This window comes from Hemiscyllium ocellatum, chromosome 4, assembly GCF_020745735.1.
Source record: "Hemiscyllium ocellatum isolate sHemOce1 chromosome 4, sHemOce1.pat.X.cur, whole genome shotgun sequence".
Lineage (NCBI taxonomy): Eukaryota > Metazoa > Chordata > Chondrichthyes > Orectolobiformes > Hemiscylliidae > Hemiscyllium > Hemiscyllium ocellatum.
Window position 1 is genome coordinate 41,864,776 of NC_083404.1, and position 20,202 is coordinate 41,884,977.

At 40.4% G+C, this 20,202-nt stretch overlaps 1 protein-coding gene across 2 annotated transcripts in view; it reads right to left on the bottom strand.

The window, feature by feature from the left end:
* The window catches only part of mrpl13 (mitochondrial ribosomal protein L13), a 93,052-nt gene that overhangs the window by 42,342 nt on the left and 30,508 nt on the right, over window positions 1-20,202 (bottom strand). For both annotated transcript variants that reach the window (XM_060823028.1, XM_060823030.1), the window contains exons 3-5: window positions 19,451-19,544; window positions 18,867-18,927; window positions 6,122-6,208 (exon numbers count right to left, since the gene is read on the bottom strand). In XM_060823028.1, coding sequence (XP_060679011.1) covers window positions 6,122-6,208; window positions 18,867-18,927; window positions 19,451-19,544 — 242 coding nt within the window. The remainder of the gene's footprint in view (window positions 1-6,121; window positions 6,209-18,866; window positions 18,928-19,450; window positions 19,545-20,202) is intronic.

Below are 20,202 nucleotides of genomic sequence, written 5' to 3' on the forward strand. Positions count from 1 at the left end.
CTCACCAATTATTCTCCTTATTTCTCATCTTTCTCCTTGATGGCATACCCAGTATTCTCAGACTCTGACCTTCCATACATCAGAAACACCCTTCCCACATTCACCTGGTCTAGCCTTTTTAGAATTTGGTTTATCATAAATATCCTTTATTCGTCTAACATACTTGAAAGATCTTAAGATGAATGAAATATAGTTTAGTTGGAAGAAAAAATATATTAACACATCTTTTAGGAAGGGAATTCTTAAAAAAAATTAAATATGGAAAAAATTAACATGATGCATTTTTAGTGAAAAACTCTTTATATGTTGCTAACAAAGTTAGAAGTGTTAGCTAACAGTGAGCAGGCTTTATATAATTATTTATTATGCTTTGATTCAAAGGTCATCATCCCTGAACTGACTGCATTTACAAACTGCTTTCCAAGTGTTGTCATGACTGTTCAGCAATCAAGTGACAAGATTTATAGCCATATAAGGGAATTGTTTTGCATATGTTGCGTATACTTGGACCATGGTTACAGTCAATTTGCCTATCATTTTATTCTGTCAGGATCTCTTAAAATCTTCGGTAGAAAACAGAGAAAAAGACTCAGATTCAAATAATGGTCAACAGCTAACAATCTGTAGCAATTTCATGGGATAATCATACGAGTGAAATTTAACATTGATGAGGAAAGGAGTCTCACCCAGTGGTGGAAGCCTGATGGAGTTAAATGGCCACACAAGCACTCAAGTGACACTGTTTAGGTATCCTCCAACAATTAGCAATTAAGCAATCTCCTCTCCTCCTGGTGTCAGTAATAGAGTGCCAGGGGGTAGATATCCTGGGGCACCACATACAACCTGTCAATCACAGACATAACCCCTTCCACTTAATCAAAGCAGAGGTGTCCCCAGGTACTCTCCAAAAGTGGTCAATAGAATTCTCCATCCCTGAGAGCAATGAAGGGTGGATTAATGAATATATTCAATATAGATTTTTAATCTACATAACTGCCAAGCACAATTTGCCATTGGGGATGAGGAATTTGAAAAGTGAGTCACAACCAGATCAGTCATGAGATAACTGCATAGCAGAGCCGGCCCAAAGATCCAAATGGCCTAGATGAAACCTATATCTTATTTGGGAAATGTTGCACTGTTAAGTCCTCATCTGCTACCATCAACATGTAATATAATCCGCCCAGAGCATCCAAAGGAGCCACTTTGTGTCTTAGAGCATTATGTTGTTCCTTGATATTTAGTCCCTGAACCTTAACCACTGATCCCAACCAAATACTACTACAGATGTTTTAAAAAATATGGTAGTTTGTCAACACAACTGCTTTTACTCCATACAGGGTAAATAAATTGCTTTAATCTCTTGTTTTACTTCGTTCCCGAAATCTGTGCTCACTTTCCCCAAGCCAACCCTCTCCATCTGCAAAATCAAATGACTGAGTGAAGAGACTTTGTTTAAAAGGACACTGGAAGATTTACCATGGTAGGGCAAGGGAGAGAAAATGGGGGAGATACTAAATGAGTATTTTGCATCAGTATTTATTGTGGAAAAGGATATGGAAGATGTAGACTGCAGGGAAATAGATGGTGACATCTTGCAAAATGTCCATATTCCAGAGGAGGAAGTGCTGGATGTCTTGAAATGCATAAAGCTGGATAAATCCCCAGGACCTGATCAGGTGTACCGTAGAACTCAGTGGGAAGCTACAGAAGTGATTGCTGGGCCTCTTGCTGAGATATTTGTATCATCGATAGTCACAGGTGAGGTGCCGAAAGACTGGAGGTTGGCTAATGTGGTGCCAGTGTTTAAGGAAGGTGGTAAGGACACGCCAGGGAACTATAGACCAGTGAGCCTGACGTCGGTGGTGGGCAAGTTGTTGGAGGGAATCCTGAGGGACAGGATGTACATGTATTTGGAAAGGCAAGGACTGATTAAGGATAGTCAATGTGATTTTGTGTGTGGGAAATCATGTCTCACAAACTTGATTGAGTTTTTTGAGGAAGTAACAAACAGGATTGATGAGGGCAGAGCGGTAGATGTGATCTATATGGACTTCAGTAAGGCGTTTGACAAGGTTCCCCATGGGAGACTGATTAGCAAGGTTAGATCTCAAGGAATACAGGGAGAACTAGCCATTTGGATACAGAACTAGCTCAAAAGATAGAAGACAGAGGGTGGTGGTGGAGGGTTGTTTTTCAGACTGGAGGCCTGTGACCAGTGGAGTGCCACAAGGATCGGTGCTGGGTCCTGTACTTTTTGTCATTTACATAAATGATTTGGATGCGAGCATAAGAGGTACAGTTAGTAAGTTTGCAGATGACACCAAAATTGGAGGTGTAGTGGACAGTGAATAGGGTTACCTCAGATTACAACAGGATCTGGGCCAATGGGCTGAGAAATGGCAGATGGAGTTTAATTCAGACAAATGTGAGGTGCTGCATTTTGGGAAAGTAAATCTTAGCAGGACTTATACACTTAATGGTAAGGTCCTACAGAGTGTTGCTGAACAAAGAGATCTTGGAGTGCAGGTTCATAGCTCCTTGAAAGTGGAGCCACAGGTAGATAGGATAGTGAAGAAGGTGTTTGGTATGCTTTCCTTTATTGGTCAACATATCGAGTACAGGAGTTGGGAGATCATGTTGCGGCTGTACAGGACATTGGTTAGGCCACTGTTGGAATATTTCTTGCAATTCTTGTCTCCTTCCTATTGGAAAGATGTTGTGAAACTTGAAAGGGTTCAGAAAAGATTTACAAGGATGCTGTCAGGGTTGGAGGATTTGAGCTATAGGGAGAGGTTGAACAGGTTGAGGTTGTTTTCCCTGGAACGTCGGAGGCTGAGGGGTGACCTTATAGAGGTTTACAAAATTATGAGGGGCATGGATAGGGTAAATAGACAAAGTCTTTTCCCTGGGGTCGGGGAGTCCAGAACTAGAGGGCATAAGTTTAGGGTGAGAGGGGAAAGATATAAAAGAGACCTACGGGGCAACTTTTTCATACAGAGGGTGGTGCGTATATGGAATGAGCTGCTAGAGGATGTGGTGGAGGCTGGTACAACTGCAACATTTAAAAGGCATTTGGATGGGTATATGAATAGGAAGGGCTTGGATGGATATGGGTCGGATGCTGGCAGGTGGGACTAGATTGGGTTGAGATATCTGGTCGGCATGGACATGTTGGACCGAAGGGTCATTTTCCATGCTGTACATCTCTATGACTCTACTTTCACAGTGTGCATGGGTTTAAGGGCTGTAAGGTTAATGGAGGACATCTTTTAGAGTCATAGAGATGTACAGCATGGAAACAGACCCTTCGGTCCGACTTGTCCATGCCGACCAGAACATGGTCCTAAGTTTAGGTCTGATCCTAAATTATCTAGTCCCATTTGCCAGCACCCGGCCCACATCCCTCTAAACCCTTCTTATTCATGTACTCAACCAGATGCCTTTTACATGTTGTCATTGTACCAGCCTCCTCCACTATCTTTGGCAGCTCATTCCATACAGCACCGCCCTCTGCGTGAAAAAGTTACCCCTGAGGTCCCTTTTAAATTTTTCCCCTCTCCACTAAACCTGTGCCCTCTAGTTCTGGACTCCCCCATCCCAGGGAAAAGACCTTGTCTATTTACCCAATCCATGCCCCTCATGATTTTATAAACCTCGATAAGATCACCCCTTAGCTTCAGGGAAAACAGCCGCAGCCTATTCAGCCTCTCCCTGCAGCTCAAATCCTCCAACCTTGACAACATCCTTGTAAATGTGTTCTGAACCCTTTCAAGTTTCACAACATCCTTCCGATAGAGGTGACCAATTGCCTAACCAATGTCCTGTACAACTGGAACAGGATGTCCCAACTCTGATACCTTTATTGGTCAGAGCATTGAGTAAGTGTACCAAATGCGTTCTTCACTATCCAACTACCTGCGACTTCATTTTCAAGGAAGTATGAACTCGGACTCCAAGGTTTCTTCGCTCAGCAACACTTCCCAGGACCTTACCATTAAGTCTATAAGTCCTGCCCCGATTTGTCTTTCCAAAATGCAGCACCTCATATTTATCTAAATTAAACTCCACTTGCCACTCCTTGGCCCACTGGCCGATCTGATCAAAATCCCATTGTACTTTGAGGTAACCTTTTTCACCGTCCACTACGCCTCCAATTTTGGTGTCATCTGCAAACTTACTAACTATACCTCCATGTTCATATTCAAATCATTTATATAAATGACGAAAAGGAGTGGACCCAGCACCGATCCTTGTGGCACACCATTGCTCACAGGCTTCCAAACTGAAAGGCAACCCTCCAACACCACCTTCTACCATCGAGCCAGTTCTGTATCAAATGGCTAGTTCTCCCTGTATTCCATGAGACCTAACCTTGCTAACCAGTCTATCATGAGGAACCTTATCGATCGCCTTACTGAAGTCCATATACATTATGTTCACCACTCTACCCTCATCAATCTCTTCGTTACTTCTTCAAAAAACTCAATCAAGTTAGTGATACATGATTTCTGACACACTAAACCATGTTAATATCCCTTATTAGTCCTTGCCTTTCCAAATACACGTAAATCCTGTCCTTCAGGATTTCCTCCAACAACTTGCCCGCCACTGATGTCAGGCTCACTGGTCTATAGTTCCCTACAGCTCAAAGATGGCTTGTCCGTACTACCCTTCTTAAATAGTGGCACCACATTAGCCAACCTCCAGTCTTTCGGCACCTCACCTGTGACTATCGATGATACAAATATTTCTTTACTTTAGCGCATTAATTACCGACTGTAATAATGTTTAGCCAATGTTGATTTCAGTTTGTTTGTCACAGTAAACATTTTAAAACATGAAGTCATGACGTCTAATTTATTATGCTGATCGCTTCTATTTCCTACATAGCTATTGGTCCCAATGAAGACTGAAATAGTATCTACAAGTTTGCATTGCCACGACTATGGAATTCCTTCTAAAAAAAACTGCGCTTGCAAATTCAGAGCACCAGGTCATAAATACCTGTCCTCTTTACAAAACATCAGCCTAATTAATAATATAACCAATCCATAAAATTTGAACAGACAGCTGAGTCTATCCCACCAGTCAATATTTGTGGAAATTTAAAGCCTTAAACTGCTGGTTGGAATAAAAACATACATTATTTTTAAATGTAGGACCTTTCAACTCTGAAGTTCCTTCTGAGTGAATGACAGTTATGCATGTTTTCAATTACATAATATATTCAGAAGGATCATTTTGTAAAATACACACTATACACTGGAATGTAATAGAGGAAATGAAGACCAATTGTTTCTGAATATCTTTTTAACTTTCTTATTTCTTGCTTCAAACGAATGCAAGTGCTAGACTCCATGTGTCTTTCAGTGACTGGGTCAACAAACTAATAAACGTTGACATTGCTGGAATTCGCTGCCAGCACGAGTGGCTTTTGTTTGCTTCAAACCAACGTACAATGGTACAAAGTATAACGTCAGCTGTGTTGCCTGCCCCCACGATACCAAGACAGAATGCTTATATACTCCATTCGTTTGTGGTGAAACCATTTTAACCAAGCTGCTTTGACTCTGATAAGAAATTAATCAGTCTATAGCCTGTAGTACAAGCCTGGAGAATGGCATTAGCACCAGCACTGCAGTGTGTATATTGTAACAAAAAACTGCAGCTCTTCAAATGAGTGACATGATATTAAAGCACTTTTCGCAAGCAACTAAGCGTATTTACAATTGGGGCATTGAATTCCCTGTAATCCTACGTTGCTGATATAAGAGGAAAATCCAGCAGTTACAATTACTGTTGGTGGTGCCCTGTTTTTAGGGGTGTGTTGCTCTCTTAGTTTACATAATCTGGAAATTCAAAGGATGTTTGCAAAATAAATGGACTAAACAGGGGCTACAAATCAACAAAAGCAGCTGGGTTTTTTTAAAAAAATGAAATCACTTGTAAAATTTGAGATCGGTCATTTGGCTCAAACCTGCTAGCTCAGCAAAATTGACAGTTCACCTCGATTGGGAGCATATTGTACAATGAAACATTGGAATTAATCATAAGAAACATCATCAACTAAATGTGATTGTGTATTAGAGAAAGTAAAATTGATGCCTATAAAACATACCTCATCTGGGAAGAGGTGCAGCCTTTGCATCATAGTTCTTCGAAGCAGGTTCTTTGGCAGCATTCCATAGATAGCCAGTTTTACGATCTGTAATGAAAATACACCACTGAAATTCCAACCAGTTTACTAATTTCAACTCTTCATGGGATAGTTAATCAAAACCTAAAAGTTGCTTACATCTCAAGATCAAAAAAAAGTCTTGAAAACAAATTTGCTCAGGAATTTACACAGTCTGCCCATGCTTTGATATTGAATTTATAATTCAGCAAAAGTTGCACACTTTCTCTCTGTAATTTTAAAGGGTTTATAGCATTTATATTTTTGTTAAATTAAAAGAAACAATCTTACTTGGGATGTTTATCATTGGAGAAAAAGACTTCTGGATTTCAAAGCTCAAGTATACAATGGAGGATTACTTATCCAAAAAAAATACTCCAATTGTAATTTCAATAAAAAAAATTTACACTGAATTGATTTCCCAAAAATAATTGGATGTGGCACTACATTATTTTGCACTGATCTTGTTTTTCCTTTAAAATTCATAATGATTAAAAGTGATACAGAGTTCATAAAGAATTTAATGGCTGAATGTAAAAAAAACACCCTGTTTGAGTGAGTGAAGTGCTAATATATTACCAAAAATGCTTTCAGCTGAAATAATAGAACTAGCAAGAGTTTGGTTTGTGATACTATCGGAGAATCAGAACAATCAGAACAGAAGGGAAGACTAGACGGAAATACTTCCAGAGACTGAAGAACACAAATCAAGAAATCCAGAATGAGTAACTAGTCAAAGATTGACACATATTTCCTCAATAATTGTTCAAATTATTTGACTTATTGAGACAGAATACCATCGGAGAATGAATGGAGAATAAATGGATGCAGGCGATGCTGGAGCCATTCAGCAGGCTAGCCAGCATCTGTGTAGAGAACGAATGGCTGAGATGTGGACTTTCTGCCAGATGTGATAGGTTAACCCATCAGACCCTTCATAAATGCAGACTGGCTAAGTGCTTCCGGTACTGAAACATCTCACTTTTATGAATAAATCTAAAGACAGCAAGAGATTTTTTTAAATTACAGATAGAATTTAAACATCAAATAATTGAAAATCATAAATTACAAGAATCTCCGTCTTTTTTCAATATTTTAATCTTGCAAGATTTTTACATCTGTTATGTCAACTATATGAAAAGGAAAGAGTTTATATCTTCCTGCTGACTAACTACAATCTCGCGCTATTCATAGCCAATTTGTTATAAGACAAGAGGGACAAAATCAGTGCCAGTGATCCAGACTTCTACTAACAAATCACTCAATATCTCATGAAAACAGTCAGCTTGGAATAAATCTCACCACAAAGGGAAAATATACATGACAAAAAGTTATAAGACACAGAACAAATATCCTCAGATTTTGGCTGAAGAATTTTAGTGGAAACTCACGGATGGATACTTAATTTCTTGTCTACAGTATTCCTACATCAGTATACAATTAAGGTAATGTTTTAACTTTGATGTTCTTACTTTTTGCGAGGAATTAAATCTTAGTTTTACTATCACTGAAAGATGGTGTAAATGGCTATTAAGAGGCCCCACAGAGTCAAGGGCCTACATCCTATACATTACTTACAAAAGTCACATTTAATCTTTAAAAGTAAAGGCAAATTAAAAACAAAGGAATAGTTAAAGGTTCTTTTCTAATTTGTGCTAGATTGTGATTAACATGAACGAGGAAATAGCTGATGGAACCTTCCTACAAGCTACCATGCCCTCGAAAGTGTGACATTTATCGTGAGACATGGAGTTAACCTTAGATTTACATGCCACCATCCAGACAATCAAACAGAATTGATCAAATAACCTTTCATCATAAGAAATGCATTTATTTCCATAAGCAAATTTTACAAGTGCATTGTATTAAAAATTCTTACCTCACAAACCAAAAATCTGTTATGTCTTTGTCTTTATATCAGGGGATTATACGATGGACACTTTGAACTAGGATTAATATATAATTCTCCTATTGGTGGGTTGATCTGTAATTGTTTTGAAAACACTTCTTCTGTGACAAATGCAATTCTGATTATGAGGGCTTTATTCACAAACTAAAGAAAATAACTATGACACATTAACTAATCTTTTACAATCTTGAATTTTTGCACTCAAACCCTAATGTGCATAATATATGCTAACTAAAGTATCTTATCACAATTCAATTTCATTTTGTCTCTTGTCTTAGGACCACTTTGACTATAATTTACGTAAAAAGACAACACAAGATGAGTCTGTTGCCCTTCCCATCAGCAGGAAGGAGTTTTTCTCAACAGTCTCACTGAAATTATTAAGGAATTTAATTATATTGGGGATCATGGAGAAAGAAACAATATGTCCTAATATCTCATGAAAATGGTCAGCTTGGAATAAATCTCATCACAAAGGGAAAATGCATGTGACAAAAAGTTACAAGACACATAACAACTATCCACAGAATGTGGCTGAAGAATTTTAGTGAAAACTCACGGATGGATACTTAATTTCTTGTCTAAAGTATTCCTACATCAGTATACAATTTAGGGAACGTTTTAACTTTAATGTTCTTACTTTTTGTGAGGAATTAAATCTTAGTTTTACTATCGCTGAAAGATGGTAAATGGCTATTAAGAGGCCCCACAGAGTCAAGGGCTTACATTCTATAAATTACTGACATAAATGTCACATTTAATCTTTAAAAATAACGACAAAATAAAAAACAAAGGAATAATTAAAGTTTCTTTTCTAATATTTGATGATATTGCACATTAGTTCAAGAATATGGCAATCTACAAAAATGCTAAACAGTACAACTGTTCAGCATCTATCCCACAATGAAAAGATAAAGCCCTTGCATTGACAAACGCTTCTTGCTTAAGTTACGGGATGTAACAGGAATGAGCATTATTGGTAACTTTTATCTTCCTGATATAACTTGCCAAGTCCACAACTTTCTAGTCCTTTCCACAACTTCCAGAAAATGTAAACAAGAGAAACCAGCCTTGCAAAAAATCCAAAAGCAATTCTAAAACCTTGGAGAAATTCAAATGTGTTTAACAAATTAAAGAATTCCCATTGAAAGTAAAATATTTTGGGACAAAATAGTTAAAGGCAGATGATTTGGTTTTGAGCTAAGTAACCAAAATATTGCAGACTCAATAATTTAGGGGGTTAATGTTGAATTAATGCATCTTCACTTTAAAACTTTGCAGATGTCTAACTTGACAAGGCTGCTTTGGACAACATCGAGTACAATCCAGGCTGACACTTAAGAGTGCTGTACTGGGCAGTGCTGAATTGTTGCTGGTGTTGTTTTTTAGATGGGCTGTTACTTTTAAACAAGACTCAAATTCCTTCTCAGTTGAACATTACATATCCTGTGAAATAAGGTGAAATAAGAACAGAGCTGGTCTACCTGCTGCCTGAGTCAACATTAAGCCATCAACTAACATCACTATAACCAGTGTCTTGTTAATATGATTAACCTTGCTCTTCATAGAGAAGACTTTCTCCCATACACACTTTAATTGCATTTTCTCTTTCTTCACCATTAACAACTCATTTGGCTTTGAAGTGGGCCTGTGTCTCTATCAAAAGCATATTTAAAATAGAACTTTCCAACACCTTTCGGTTCTGCGGACGTCAATGTCAGACTCAAAGTTTTAGGGGCTTTCTACCCAACCTGTTGAGTCTCTCCAGACTTCTGTGTGTTTGTTTCACCAAAGTAAAACAGATTGCTTGGTTACAATCAAATTGGTGTTTGAAGAGCACTGGTGGGTGCAAACTGGCTGCCACATTTTCGACATCATATCAATGTTTATACATCAAGACATTCCTTGGCTATAGAGTGCTTTGGGAGGACTTTGAATTTTAAAAAATGCTAGATGAAATAAGCTCTTCACCTCTTTTATTCTCTCCTGGAATATCAGCATCAGTGGCAAGGCCAACATTTGTTACCAGTTTCTACTTGTCCTTCAGAAGGTGGTGGTGAGTTACCGTTTTGAATAACAGCAATTGATCTGGTATTGGTAGGCCTGCAGTGCTATTAGGAAGGTAATTCTAGGATTTTTGGCCAGAGTGAAGAAATGGTGATATAGTTTCAAGGCTGGATGACAGAGGATGTGGGTTTGGAAGCTGCCATTGAAGAAGGCTTAGCAAGCTGCTGGAGTGCATCTTGGGAATGGGATGCACAGCTGCTAATGTATCAGTAGTTGACTGATTCAATGCTTAGCAGGCTGGAGGAATGTCAAATCAAATTGGTTGCTTTGCTCAAGATGGTAGTGAGCTTCTTTTTGGACCTGCAGTCATCCAGACAAGTGTTTTCCATCATACTCCTGACTTATACTCTTGGGGGACTGACTCTGGAGAGATAATGAATTACTCACTGCAGAATTCCCTATCTCTGACCTGTCCTCATAGTCATATTTTTTATTATATGATATAGCTGAAGTTCTAGTCAATGGTAATCCCAAGGATATCGATGGGCGAAACTGAGTGACAGGAAGCTGCTGAATATCTAGAACAGATATTTAGAGTTTCTCTATGTGGAGATAGTCATTGTCTGGCATTAGTGCAACACAGGAGATATTTACTACTCATCAGAGCAAGTTTCAATGTTGTTCTGGTCTTGTTGCATATGGAGAGGGATTATTTCAGTGATTCTTGGTTCAGTGTTTTTTTTAAAAATATATCCAGGACAATTTGAGTCATGCAGCATTGGCTGCCAAATGGTTTTCTGTTGTGACTAGATCACCAATTTATAATTTTTACAATGGTCTTATGTCAAAGTGGAGAAGAGAGTGCTCACAAAATACGTGACCCGGAAAGAACATTTTCACATTCCAGTGATGGACATATGGAAATAGCGCACCCAACTGTCCAGTTTCAGATTGCAAGTGCAAGTAAATAGCTTTAACATATAACTGAAGAGATCTAGGTTTTTATGCTTGGACAGTTTGCAAATAACAAGGTGTAAGTTCATGCATATTAAATATACAAGTGACATGGCTATCTCACTGCTATGTTTATACTCAAGAGCTTTGGCAAACCAAAAGCAGTGTGACAAATTGCTTTTCTATCCATTCTATGCTTAGTGCTTTGTCCTTTCAATAGTGCAACGTGTGCTCCAGTCTCCTACTCAAAAACAGAAATTGCTAGAAAAACTCATCAGGTCTGGAAGTATCTGTGGACAGAGAAACAAGAGAGTTAATGTTTAGAGTCCAGTGACCTTTCTTAGGAAGACTTCCCTTTTCTCAGATGCTTCTAGGTTCTGAAGAAGCATTATATTTGCTGTTTTCTCTCCACAGATGCTCCCACACCAAGTGAGTTTTTCCAGCAATTTCGGTTTTTGAGTAGGAGACTGGAGCACACGTTGAACTATTGAAAGGACAAAGCACTAAGCACAGCATGGATAGAAAAGCAATTTGTCATTCTGCTTTTAATTTGCAACAGCTCTTCAGTATAAACATAGCAGTGAGATAGCCATGTATCTACTTCCCATTCCTGGTTGCCCTTGAGAAGGTGGTGATGAGCTGATGTCTTGAACTGCTGCAGTGCACATGGTGTAAATTGAACCATAATCCCCTTAGGCAGGGAATTTCAGGATTCTGACCCAGTGACAGTGATGTAACAGTGATATATTCCCAAGTCAGGATGGTGAGTGGCTTGCTAGGGAAATTGTAGGTTGTGGTGATCCCATGTAACTGCTGCACTTGTCCTTCCAGATCAAAGTGTCGTGGGTTGGAAAGGTGCCATACAAGGATCTTTGGTGAATTTCTGCTTTCCATCTTATAGTTAGGACACACTGCTGCTACTGAGTGTCCATGGTGAAGGGAGTGGCTACTTTTGGATGTGGTGCTAATCGAGGGGGCTGCTTTGTCCTGCACCGTGTCGAGCTGTTTGAATCTTGTTGGAGCTGCAAGTGGGGAGTATTCCATCACGCTCTTGACTTATGCCTTGTAGATGGTGGACAGGCTTTGGGGAGTCAAGAGGTGGGTTACTCGCCACAGTATTCCAAACCTTTGACCTGGGGAGTCAAGAGGTGGGTTACTTGCCACAGTATTCCAAACCTCTGACCTGCTCTTGTAGCCATTGTGTTTATGTGGCAAGTCCAGTTCAGTTTCTGGTCAATGGAAACCTCAAGTATGTTAATAGTGGGGGATTCGGTGATGGGAATACCATTGAATGTCAAGCGGCAGTGGTTAGATTGTCTGTTATTGGTTTGGTCGTTGCCTTGTTTCTGTGTAGCTCGAATATTACTTGCCACTTGTCAGCCCAAGCCTGGACACTTCAGATCCTGCTGCATTTCAACCTGGACTGTTTCAGTATCTGAGGAGTCACGAATGGTGCTGAAGATTTTGCAATTAGCGAACATCTCCACTTCCACCCTTACGATGAATGGAAGGTTAGTGATGAAACAGCTGAAAATGGTTGGGCCTGGGGCACTACCCTGAAGAACTCCTGCAGAAATGTCCTGGAGCTGAGATGACTGACCTCCAACAATCACAATCATCATCCTATAGGTCAAGTATAACTCCAACCAGCAGAGTTGGCCTCCTTACACCACCTGATTCCAGTTTTGCTAGGGATTTTTGAGGCCACACGTGGCTGAATGCAGGCTTGATGTCAGGGGCTGTCACTCTCACCTCACCTCTGGAATTCAGCTCTTTTGTACACGTTTGAACCAAGCCCAAAATGAGATCTTGACAGAATCCAAACTGGGCCTTAGTGAGCAGGTGCTGCTTGATAGCATTGTTGAATATACCTCTCATCACTTTATTGATAATCGAGAGTAAACTAATGGGGCAGTGATTGACCAAGTTGGATTTGTCCTGCTTTTTGTGTATAGGACATACCTGGACAATTTTCCACATTGTCAGGTATACATCAATGTTGTAACTGCACTGGAACAGCTTGGCTTGGGGAGCAGCAAGTTCTAGGGCATGAATCTTCAGTACTAATGCCAGAATGTTGTCTTTGCAGCCCAGGGTCCACAACTGTGTCTTTATATCACATGGAATGAATCAAATTGGCTGAAGACTGGTATCTGTAATAGAACATAGAATATAGAACAGTACAGCACAGAACAGGCCCTTCAGCCACGATGTTGTGCCGACCATTGATCCTCATGTATGCACCCTTAAATTTCTGTGACAATATGCATGTCCAGTAGTCTCTTAAATGTCCCCAATGACCTCGCTTCCACAACTGCTGCTGGCAACACATTCCATGCTCTCACAACTCTCTGTGTAAAGGACCCGCCTCTGACATCCCCTCTATACTTTCCTCCAACCAGCTTAAAACTATGACTCCTCATATTAGCCATTTCTGCCATGGGAAATAGTCTCTGGCTATCGACTCTATCTATGCCTCTCATTATCTTGTATACCTCAATTAGGTCCCCTCTCCTCCAATGAAAAAAGTTCAAGCTCAGTCAACCTCTCTTCATAAGATAAGCCCTCCAGTCCAGGCAGCATCCTGGTAAACCTCCTCTGAACCCTCCCCAAAGCATCCACATCTTTCCTATAATAGGGTGACCAGAACTGGGTGCAGTATTCCAAGTGCGGTCTAACCAAAGTTTTATAGAGCTGCAACAAGATCTCACGACTCTTAAACTCAATCCCCCTGTTAATGAAAGCCAAAACACCATATGCTTTCTTAACAACCCTGTCCACTTGGGTGGCCATTTTAAGGGATCTATGTACCTGCACACCAAGATCCCTCTGTTCCTCCACACTGCCAAGAATCCTATCCTTAATTCTGTACTCAGCTTTCAAATTTGTCCTTCCAAAATGCATCACCTCGCATTTATCCAGGTTGAACTCCATCTGTCACTTCTCAGCCCATCTCTGCATCCTGTCAATGTCCCACTGCAGCCTACAACAGCCCTCTATACTGTCAACGATACCTCCAACCTTTGTGTCGTCTGCAAACTTGCTGACCCATCCTTCAATCCCCTCATCCAAGTCATTAATAAAAATTACAAACAGTAGAGACTCAAGGACAGAGCCCTGTGGAACAGCACTCACCACTGACTTCCAGGCAGAATATTTTCCTTCTACTATCACTCGCTGTCTCCTGTCGGCCAGCCAATTCTGTATCCACACAGCTAAGTTCCCCTGTAACCTGCTGGAGTCTATTATAAAGGATAATATTACGGCACATCTGGATAGTAGTAACAGGATAGGACAGAGTCAGCATGGATTTATGAAGGGGAAATCATGCTTGACTAATCTTCGTGAATTTTTTGAGGATGTAACTCTGAAGATAGACGAGGGAGATCCAGAAGATGTAGTGTACCTGGACTTTCAGAAAGCTTTTGATAAAGTCCCACACAGGAGGTTAGTGAGTAATATTAGGGCGCATGGTATTGGGGGCAAAGTACTAGATTGGATTAAAAATTGGTTGGCTGATAGGAAACAAAGGATAGTGATAAACGGCTCCATTTCGGAATGGCAGGCAGTGACCAGTGGGGTACCGCAGGGATCCATGCTGGGACCGCAGCTTTTTACAATATATGTTAATGATATAGAAGATGGTATCAGCAATAACATTAGCAAATTTGCTGATGATACAAAGCTGGGTGGCAGGGTGAAATGTGATGAGGATGTTAGGAGATTACAGGGTGACCTGGACAAGTTGGTGAGTGGGCAGATGCATGGCAGATGCAGTTTAATGTGGATAAATGTACGGTTATCCACGTTGGTGGCAAGAACAGGAAGGCAGATTACTACCTCAATGGAACCAATTTAGGTAAAGGGGCAGTACAGAGAGATCTGGGTGTTCTTGTACACCAGTCAATGAAGGTAAGCATGCAGGTGCAGCAGGTAGTGAAGAAGGCTAATAGCATGCTGGCCTTCATAACAAGAGGAATTGAATATAGAAGCAAAGAGGTGCTTCTGCAGCTGTACAGGGCCCTGGTGAGACCACACCTGGAGTACTGTGTGCAGTTCTGGTCTCCAAATTTGAGGAAAGACATTCTGGCTATTGAGGGAGTGCAGCATAGGTTCACGAGGTCAATTCCTGGAATGGCGGGATTATCTTACACTGAAAGACTGAAGCGACTGGGCTTGTATACCCTTGAGTTTGACTGCATTTAATCAAGCCATGCTCTTCCAGACGGTCATAAATCCTAACACTCAGAATCCTTTCTAACACCTTGCATACGACAGACGTGAGACTTACCGGTCTGTAATTGCTGGGGATTTCCCTATTTCCTTTCTTGAAGAGAGGAATTACATTTGCCTCTCTCCAGAGCTCAGGTACAATTCCAGTGGAGAGCGAGGATGCAAAGATCTTCGCAAGTGGCGAAGCAATCGCATTTCTCGTTTCCCAAAGCAGCCGAGGACAAATCTGGTCCGGGCCTGGTGACTTGTCAATCTTAATGTTTGACAAAATTTTCAGCACATCAGCTTCCTCTATCTCTATCCATTCCAGCATGCACACCTGCTCTTCAAAGGTTTCATTCACAACAAAGTTTGTTTCTTTCGTAAAGACAGATGCAAAAAACTCATTTAGGGCTTCCCCTACCCCCTCAGACTCCACACACAAGTTCCCTATGCTATCCCTGATCGGCCCTACTCTTTCTTTAACCATTCTCTTATTTCTCACTTAAGTGTAAAATGCCTTTGTGTTCTCTCTAATCCGTTCTGCCAAGCCTTTCTCATGCCCCCTCCTGTCTCTCCTCAGACCATTTTTGAGCTCCTTCCTCGCCTGCCTGTAATCCTCTAGAGCTGAGCTTGACCCTAGCTACCTCCACTTTATGTAAGCTACCTTCTTCCTTTTGATGAGAAGCTCCACTGCTCTCGTCATCCAAGGTTCCGTTATCTTACCTCTTCTTGCCTGTCTCAGAGGGACATATTTATTCATCACTCGTAACATCTGTTCCTTAAACAGTCTCCACATGTCGATAGTGCCTTTACCATGGAACAATTGCTCCCAGTCCATGCTTCCTAACTCATATCTAATCGCATCATAGTTTCCTCTTCTGCAATTAAATATCCTCCCATTTTGCCTAATCCTCTCCTTCGCCATAGTGATGTAGAATGTGAGGCAGTTGTGGTCACTATCACCAAAATGCTCTCCCACCACAAGATCTGATACCTGCCCCGGCTCGTTTCCGAGCACCAAGTCTAGAATGGCCTCTCCTCTCGTTGGTCTGTCAACGTACTGAGTTAGGAAACCCTCCTGAACACACCTTACAAAAACAGCCCCATTCAAATCTTCTGCTCAAAGGAGGTTCCAATCAATATTGGGAAAGTTAAAGTCTCCCATTACAACAACCCTACTATGTCCATACTTTTCCAAAATCCGCCAACCTATGCTTTCTTCCATCTCCCTGCTGCTATTTGGGGGCCTGTAGTAAACCCCTAACAAGGTGACTGCTCCCTTGCTGTTCTTAATTTCCACCCATACTGACTCGATAGGCAAATCTTCCTTGATAATGGAAGGGGACCACTGGAGGAGGCTAAGATAGATCATCCATTTGGCACTTCTGGATGAAGACTGCTGCAAATACTTCAGCCTTATCTTTTGTACTGATGTGCTAGGCTCTTCAGTTGTTGACAATGAGGATATTTGTGAACCTTCCTCATCCAGCGAGTTGTTTAATTGACCACCACCATTCACGACTGAATGTGTCAGGCTTGCAGAGCTTAGATCTGATCCACTGGTTATGGGATCACTTAGCTCTGTCTATCACTTGCTGCTTATCTGTTTGGCCGCAGGTAGTCCTGTTTGCTAGCTTCACCAGGGTTGACATTTCATTTTTAGGTACGCCTGGTGCTGCTCTTAGCATGCATTCTTCATTGAACCAGGGCTGATCCCCTGGCTTGATGGTAATAATTGAGTAGGGGATATGCTGGGCTGTGAGGGTGCAGATTGTGTTGGCCAACAGTGACTCATGGACTCAATCTTGAGTTACTAGATTTGCTTGAAGTCATTCAGCACAGTAGTGTGCTACACAACAGATGGAAGGCATTTACAAAGTGAAGGCGGGACTTCATTTCCACAAGGACTGTGCTGTGGTCACCCTTACTGATACTGTCATTGATAGATGCATCTACAGCCTGCAGATTGGTGATTGTGAGATCAAGTATGTTTTTCCCTCACCATCTGCTGCAGATTCGGTCTAGCAACTATGTCCTCTTGACTATGTTCTGTGCTGCCACTTTGGCTGGGTGTGCCCTGTTGGTGGGACAGGACATATCCAATGGTGGTGATGGTGGTGTCTGGGTTATTGTCTGTACAGTATGACTCCATGATTATGATAATGTCAGGCTGTTACTAAACTAGTCTTTGAAACAGCTCTTCCAATTCTGACATTAGCCTCCAGACGTTGGTAAGGAGAACTTTGCAGGGTCAACGGGGCTGTTTCAGCTGCTGTCTTTTCTGTTGCCTAGGTCGATTAAGGGTGGTCTATCCAGTTCATTTCTTTGAGACTTCATAGTGATTGATACAACTGAGTGGCTTGCTAGGCCATTTCAGAAGGCAGTTGAGAGTATACCACACTGCTGTGGGTCTGGAGTCACATACAAGCCAGACAGGGAGAAGATCGCAGATTTCCTTCTCTGAAGGACATTATAGTGAGCTAGATGGGTTTTTCCGACAATCAAAAATATCAAGGCCATCAGTAGATTATTAATTGAAGACTTCCTTAAAAATTGAATTTGATTCCAAGATCTGCCATGTGGGGCTTGAACTCAGGTCCCCAGAACAATAACGGAGCTTTTGAACGAATAGTCGAGCGATAATACCAATTGGGCCATCACCTTTCCACTGTATGTGTGCGTTCCCTGGATTTCAGTCAGTTGATGGGTGATTTGATGCAAGTTTTCAAGGCATCACGAGAAACAGCTAGGGTGAAGATACTTCTAGAAAATACCTGAACATCAAATGAACTTAAACCAGCTGGGGAAGCCAGGACTAGGGGGAAAATCAGAGCTGGACTTTTCAAGAGTGAAAATAAGAAACACAAGAGGATGGTAAAAGTTTGAATAACTTCTGAAAATTGCTGCTGATGCAACATTAGTTCTTAATTGTAAAACTGAGATTTATCGATTTTGGTTCTGCAAAGGTATTAAAGGATATAGTCCAACTAAGGTATGCAGAATTCAACTGTACACCCTCTATTGCAACAAGCAAAATCAATTCCTTAGTAATGTGGAATTCTCATAACGTGAATGTGTACAGTGAGTGTTGGCAATTTGCCCTTGATCTGCATCCCTTCGTGGACCGACTCTTTATTTAACTGTTATCCAACCCTTTATTTAACTGTTATCCACATGTTCACGGTACCAACAGAGAAGTTACTGAATTGCAAAGAAATATTGGCCAATTTTATTACCCTTTAACCCAGGGATGCACAACTAAACGCCACCAGTTAACTGGTTCAGCAAAAGCCAAAGACCGAATCTGAAATTCTTCTAGCCGACATGGTTCAGTATCCAATAATATAGTGTCTTCTATCTGCAAACAAATTAACAAAGTTCTTACACATTATCTCTAAGATTTTGTAGTACTCAAAACACCATTTTTTCCCCTATGTTACACTTTACATAAAACTATATTCTTTGCAGGGTTACATAGCAACCATATAAAAATAACAGCATTGTGATACTGCCTTTTTATTTAGAATATCTTCTGAGGAAAGTACATTAATTTAAAGTTTGGCCCAAGGATAAAATGTACTGCAAAGCCATCAATGTACTTACTGCCGTGGGGTCCTTCTGGTGTAATTGTGCAGCTGTGACTTGCTTAAACCCACCAGGATAACTGAAATTAAAATTGCACCGTAAATTTCCAATATATTCCATTCTAGCATCCAAACCTTAAGTAACCAACAATTTTTTAGGAATTCTCCACTTTATCGTACTTAGCTTTCAGTAATATTAATTAAGTCAAAAAAATGATACCAGCAAGGTTCAATAAAGTAGGAAGCAATTGAAGTAAGAAGATATATCGGGGGCACCAACCTTAATTGTCAAAATGCCTCGGATGCAGGAGGAAGCAAACACTGAGAAATTTGTTCTGCATCTATAGACAGGGACCTGTAGTGGATGTACCTTCAATCTTGATCTTCACAAGGGAGTTGGATAATTATGTGAACAGAAAACATTTGCAAGGCCATGGGAAAAGACAGGGTAATGGGACTAGGTAAGTCACTCTTCCAGACTCAGCACAAACATGGCAGGATGAATAATCTCCTAGTGTGAGTAAACATTCTGTGACTCTATAATGAAATAAATAAAACGATAAACTACAATTTTTTTTTGTTTTTAACAGAATTTCCACTTACCCAGAATGAGAGGAATACACCTTCTGTTCCCATTTATTTCCAGAGAATGCAATGTGCCTTGTATTCATCACTACAACATGGTCTCCACAGTCACCTGAAAGTAAAGTCACCTGATTATTCAGCCAAAATGGTCATTCAACTAGATTTTTTTTCTTCTGCACGGAAAAACAAAGACATTGCACAAAAGTTGAGATTAAGACAAATTGCTGGCACCAACTAAAACCTTGGCTCCATGTAAATGTACATTATTTGCCCAAAAATTCTTTTGCATCAAATCAAATGTTCTTTGAAGAAAAATACATGTTTAATCTGGCCTTTGAGAGAACAAAAAAAGGCTGAAACTGAAATTCCTGAAAACCACAACAATTTGAAGTTGTGACTTTCAATGGAAAAGTTGGGTTCACATTTGCAAAGATTTCCTGAGTCTAAGTGAGTACAATATTTTTTCATGCTACTGGTACAATCAAATTGAATATTTCAAAGCCATGCAATATCCAAGCTTCGAAGGCATTTGGTTTGCCTTAGCTTTAAGAAAATCATCAAAATTGCCATCCTGCTAAATAGATAAATCATTAATTATTTGGATTTCCATTACACCCAAAGCATGTGCACAGGATTTAGAGGGAGAAATTAACCTGGGATAACATGAAGATTTTACTGCATTTATGCAGTCAGTAATTCAACAGGTCACCTACTGTTATGCACCTTTGCTGACATAGGTGAATGCTCCAATGACAACTTTCCCAAAGTTT